The sequence below is a fragment of the Scophthalmus maximus genome, chromosome 4 (assembly GCF_022379125.1).
Source record: "Scophthalmus maximus strain ysfricsl-2021 chromosome 4, ASM2237912v1, whole genome shotgun sequence".
NCBI lineage: Eukaryota > Metazoa > Chordata > Actinopteri > Pleuronectiformes > Scophthalmidae > Scophthalmus > Scophthalmus maximus.
In genome coordinates this window covers 11996644-12002643 of record NC_061518.1, presented here as the reverse complement: position 1 = coordinate 12002643, position 6000 = coordinate 11996644, and the positions used below count along the sequence as shown (strand labels likewise).

The window sequence follows — 6000 nt, the reverse complement described above, 5'->3', positions numbered from 1 at the left end:
CGTTTTTCACCATTTTGTGAATCAAACAGCTAATCGATTAATTGAGAAAAATAATCGACAGATTAATCGATAATGAAAATAATCGACAGTTTAATCGATAATGAAAATAATCGTTAGTTGCAGCCCTGGTATTTAGCAGCCCTACTTTTTTAATTAGGGTCCGTGGACCTACAGAGTTCCCCAGAAAGTACCAGGTCTCCACCAAATCCCCAAAATGCATGATCTCTATCGATAAATTGCCCATAGTCACAATAACATACAGTATTATATTTCTGGCTGTTTGGTTGTCTCTGGTGTAAAAAAAAAAGAAAAGAGGAGGGGGCCCCGGAGCTTTAGGGCCAAAAAGAGCCTCTGTTGAGACACAGTGCTGTGTTTGTAAACTCGAGGGGCCCACGCCCATGGATGTCTGCCGCTCCTGCGCGCAAGCGCACTGACACTCCTTCTGTCAAACATGGCTGTGCCTTGGAAGAGGGGAAAATGCTGAATTGTGTCGGTATTTGTCGGGAAAAGCAGCAGACATGGCGAGATTTGCCGACTATTTCATTGTGGTGGGATACGATCATGAGAAAGCCGGTAAGTTCGGCGTCCGGGGCGGCGCGCAGATTGAACTGCGAGGCTGGGGCTTGTGTCCAGGCCGCCAGTCAGTGTGTGTGTGTGTGTGTGTGTGCGCGCGCGCGAGCGCAAGCTGATGTTGATGCTACTAGCTCTGCGTTTAGCCTGGTGTTAGCTGTGTGGCTAACACCAGGCTAAACGGGGAACATTGTCCTCATTATTTTGTTGTTGTCTCATGGACCGGCCCGATGCTCGATACGACCCGGTGTGTGTGTGTGTGTGTGTGTGTGTGTGTGTTCGCGGATGACGCACACGCGCGGCCGGGGGCGAGTTATCGCCGGCTATTTGTCCGCGCGACGCGCTACGATGTTTGACTTTAATCAATCGAAAGTTTTTCATGGGATTTTCGTGTCACATCCTGTCGCTGCGGACGCGCTCCTGCCAGGTCCCGGTGCCCGGACGCACAGCCCACCGACCGAGCACACAAAGGATCGCACGTCGGACATCGTCGACTGTTGTTGCTGATACTCAGTGTTTACATCCACGTTTGGCGTTTTCGTGTTGCGTAACGGCGGCCGTGCACCGGCCCTCCGCCCTGCACGCCCGCTTGTCTCGGCTCTATTTTTACGCGCACTTTGTCAGTGATTTGTTGTGTTAATTTTTGTTTTTGCCGGAAGAGTGTGCAACTTTTTTTTTTTTTTTTTTTTCTCCAAACGATGGGCGTAACGTTATACATCTGGGAGCAGGAAGTTCCTCTCACACGTTGAGCCTGAAGGTCCAGCCTCGCATTCTTTTCATCCAACGCAGGCAACTGCTTTGCGCGCATTTCTAAACATTGATACAGAACTAGATGAAAGCCCTCCGGCTGGCGTTTGCACAGATGCTCACATTTCCCCCAAAAATCTCCAAAATAGCAGCATTTTTATTTCCACCTATCTTCTTGTGAGGATCCAGCAAGGGCCCAGCATGCAGAACGTAAGAACTATTCAGCCACAGAGGAACAAATTGAAGTTCCTTGCCTCTTTCCCGTGGCGTCCACCCAGCACCATGTGTGTGTCGAAGAGGCGGCCAGAGCAGCTGAAACCTCTTAGTCGCCATAGCTTGCAGTGCACAATAGGTAAACAGAGTCTGTCATTAGCTCTGTGAATCGGCCAACTGACAAATGAATTTTTCTTGTGGTGCCCTGGGAATAAAATGTTCCTGGCGTCACAAGCAGCGAGTCGGAATCGATTCACATTCAAACCGCCTCACCGCAAGAGGACACGGGGACCAAGACTCTAGTTTCTTTCTCCACTGGCCACTGATGATGATGATGATGCTGATGATGAGGAGGATGAGGGTGATGAAGGTGTCTGTGGAGAGAGCAAGCCACAGAAAATCTGCCATCGCAGATTGATGCTGATTAGGACGCTGTGACAGGCTTACAGTATGTCCCGTCCACACGGAAGCCTCTGGAGGACAGAGATGATCCCCCCCTCTTCTTATTGTATTGTGTTTGTCTGCTTTCATTGTGTTTTGCTCAGTGTAATGAAGCGCGTCGTATGTTGGTCTGGGCCGCAGCCCACCAGAGAAGCCCTCGTACGCGAGTGGGAGTGATTTTCTCAGAACTGCAGAATTAAGACGGCTTTTTGATTTGAAATAGAGAAGGAAGATAAAGCGATGGCTGTTTATTGTCGAGTGCCGTTGCCCAGTGAAGTTGACTTATAGAAACCAGTTTGGTTGTGGTGCAGTACGTTGTCTAGACAACACCTTGCTTGTGAAGACAAACCAGGGATCCCATCATCACCAAGCCTCGTGCACCGTGCTGGGTTTTGCTCCACTGGCCTGACCCAGTTCTCCTTGTTCGTTTACTATGGATGGATCAGTTGGAAATAATGCTAAGGCGTGCAATCTGTTGAGGAATAGGCAGAGTTGTAGTGAGTTGTAGTGAGTCAGAATTACACTGTAAAAACTAAACCCGTCTCTGAACTGACGGAATCTATAGCTAAAAAAAAATAAACAACAACTTAAATTGTCAACAGGGAATGGGAGCATTGTTGACCATGTGCAATAAACAGAAGGCTTTGCTTATAAAGTAGGACAAACCTGGTGTGTAGCTACAGTCAGAAGTAACTGTGTTAGTGGGGATGAGGCTTCTCTGTGGGTGACACATGGTGGTGTGGTGGTAGGAATACAGACGGAGACAGAACACAAAGCTTGAAGGTGTTGAATGGTAAAGATAATCACTAAAAAGCACAAAGCATTGCAAAAAACTAACGCATAAATTGCTATGTAGTAAAAAACCTGACTAGATTCTGTTTGGATTATTATTTTTGCGATCACAGCGATCCAGTTTTACATTTTACCTTTGTTGAACTTTTCTTTCTTTTCTTTGCCCCTTGGGAATAAATATAAATCCAGGGTGAACGTCTCCAGCAAGAATATTTTCTTTGCGAGACGGGTGACCTATATAGAAATATTTATTGAACATCACATAACTAATTGTCGTGCTTGCTGGAGCAGACTTAAATCATTTAAAACACTTTAAAACCTTATCGCAGGTACACTGTCATTTTAGTGCGTCACATATGTGAAAAATGTTATGCAGTGGTGAGTGTGATAAAAAGCAACCCGACCCAGAGGCAGATTCCTCCATCAGAAATCCGACCAGAGTCTGTTTCCCTGGTGGACCATGTCACGAGCCACAAACCCTGGACATATTTTCATGAATAATGTTGGAATGTGAAATTCCTGGTTTAGATGGATGCAGACCGTATTGAACCTGCTCTGCATTCTGTGTGCTATTTTGCAGAGGAACTTCTCTTTATTGGCAATGGGACGGTTTGATGTGACCATAAATTCAAATTTGCATTAGTGAAAAAGAAAGATTTTCCCCAGCTGCTTTTCTCAAAAACCTTATTGGATGGACATCATCCCTCTTTATTGAATCAAACTGTTTTGGGAATGTGTTTCACAGACACTATGCCCGATCTCCACTCTATGTGACTTTATGGTCTGGATTTGCTGGTCTGGACCTGGGGAACAGCTCATGTAACAAAGCACAAATTCAGAAAAATAACATAAACTAGTTCCAAATGACCAAAAGCAAAATACTTCCATCTGCTGATATCTTTCGACTGTGTGATACTGCGTATGTGTCATAAGATGTGTATCTGTAGAGATGCAAGTGAGCTTTAGATGTGGAATAGTTTCTTTATCAGCCTGCATGGTAATGTTGTGTGACTCAATTTTCATAAGTATTATTCAAAGCATTATTTTGAGAGTTATTACCAAGATTGAGCTCATATTTTATTCTGCTAAACTTTGGTGAATTCACTTTCTGTTACCATTTTTCCAAGAGTATTTGTTTTTGTACTGGCTCTCTTGGCTGATCCACAAGGAAAGTGCTTTGCAAAAATAAATATATAAATATATATACTTGCTTAATTATTTCATCTTGTTGAAATAGTATTGAATAGTGAACGTTGCTGTGCCTGTGTGTTGTCTTGAGTCTGTCACCCCGTTTTTTTAAATTCCTGCACAGTTGAGCTTTTTTCTAAAACTTGACTTACAAGTCACACATCCCTAACCCTAACCCTGTAACAAGATGTGGGCTTTTCATATTCATAACCCCTGATTATTTGTCTAGAAATATGCTGCAGCAAAGCGCAACAAAGGTGTTTATTTGTTTGAAGGAGATGGAAGAAGAAAAAAAGCCAGACCTGAATTTATTAAATATTGTTTGGATACATTGACTTTAGAGAGTATCTCTTCCGACAGCTGCAGATGTTGATCCATAGATGCCAGATCTTGAAGTGATGCCATATGTCGTGGTTGTTTTTCTCAATCGTTATTAAAGTCAAGTCAGGTCGTGTAGTCTGTTTCGTTTGCAGTAGCATAGACACGTTACGGTCTGCTCAGTGCATACTGTATGGATTATTAATTAGTATACCTAGTTGTAACTAAATTTGCAGAATGTCATGAGGAAAAATAATTGACTTCAAAATGAGCAGTTTACAATTGCTTTCTCTTTATTTCTTGTAGTTAGGTGATATCAGCCCTAAAATCTAAATATTTTTTTCTGAGAGGCATTCTGTAATTACTATTTAAGATAAAAAAAGAATCACATGTTAATGGACAATGTTGTTGGATATTATTGATAGTAAAATATTAATAATTGTACGTTGAATCCAAAATCCCCAAAACAACCTATATGTCTTTATCATCTATTCTACAAACTGTTTAATTTTTCACTTGGTTGCTGGTGATAGATAATGAGATAATCTCAAAAATTGAGAAATTGTCATAGGAAACCACACCTATAATATCTACCATTTGAGTGAGTACCTGTGTTCTCTTTGCAATCGCACAGTAAAAGCTGCAATAACAAAGTTCCTGTGACCATTCATTTATTTAAATTATCCAGAGGTTTTCTGTTGAAAGAGAATATCCACTTTAACTTATTCAGATTTGTCCTGTTACCTAGAAATGTTTATAGGGATTCATCAGAAAAATTTCATACTTCAGTTTTTCTATTATATCTGCTTGTGGTCAACGTAGGTGACACATAAATGTTGTAAGTCAGGATTGACGGCTGGTGTGGAATTGTTTTCACTTTTATTTTGCATCTTGGATTTGTTGCCTCCATCGATTGTGTTCTTTTCAACGCTGCATCTGGCAGCTCCTCGTTTGGATTCAGACTCTGTGGTGAGAGGCCTCCCGACCACAATGGAGGAGTTCCTTCCTCTCTGTTGTAGAGTTTACAAGTGATATGTGGTGGCACTCCACCGGCCACTGTTACACTAAAGTCAGCCTGTGGATAAAGTGCGATACAGTCAGAGCTTTGTGACTTCTGTGGCCATGCAAATTAGGCCAAAGTTCATGTCAGGAAACATTGTAGACGTGACATAATACATGCATTTACTCTATTGGCCTTTCGAGAGGCCTTTATCCACAGTGACTAATAACTGAGGGACATCCCTAAGCTTCAGTACACAAGTGATCATGAGGTAAGAAATAAGTGCTAAATCTGTTCAGTAAGAAAGTGTGGAAAATCAGGTATGGAAGTGCATAAAATTGCTAGTTAGTGTGATTGAAGTGTTAAGAGAGGAGGTGCTCTTGAAAGAGTCTACAAGAGGTTCTTAAAGATAGTGAGGGACACCCCTATTCTGGTAGCATCTGGCAACTCATTCCGCCATGAGGAACCAAAAGAACGAGAACAGTCTGGACTGTGGCTATCTTTTGTGCAGGGATGACAATGCCAGACGTCTTTCCTTGGAGGAACGAACTGGTCGTAAAGGAGCACGAGGCTGCGCATGACATTTGAGGAATAGATTAAATATGACAGCTGAAATTGCATGGTGGAATATAGTTGGGGGGGGGGATAATCGGTTATCCCTTTCGCTTAACCAGGGTTAAGAGAAAATGGTGGCACACTCCCTGCCCGCAAGGAGTGGAAACAGCATTGCA

General features: G+C 42.9%; 1 protein-coding gene across 2 annotated transcripts in view; it reads left to right on the top strand.

Annotated features, from left to right (window-relative positions):
• Positions 1–405: 405 nt before the first annotated feature.
• Positions 406–6000, top strand: part of sbf2 (SET binding factor 2) — an 81279-nt gene continuing 75684 nt past the window's right edge. For both annotated transcript variants that reach the window (XM_035627956.2, XM_035627955.2), the window contains exon 1: positions 406–573. In XM_035627956.2, coding sequence (XP_035483849.2) covers positions 519–573 — 55 coding nt within the window. In that variant the 5' untranslated portion in view covers positions 406–518. The remainder of the gene's footprint in view (positions 574–6000) is intronic.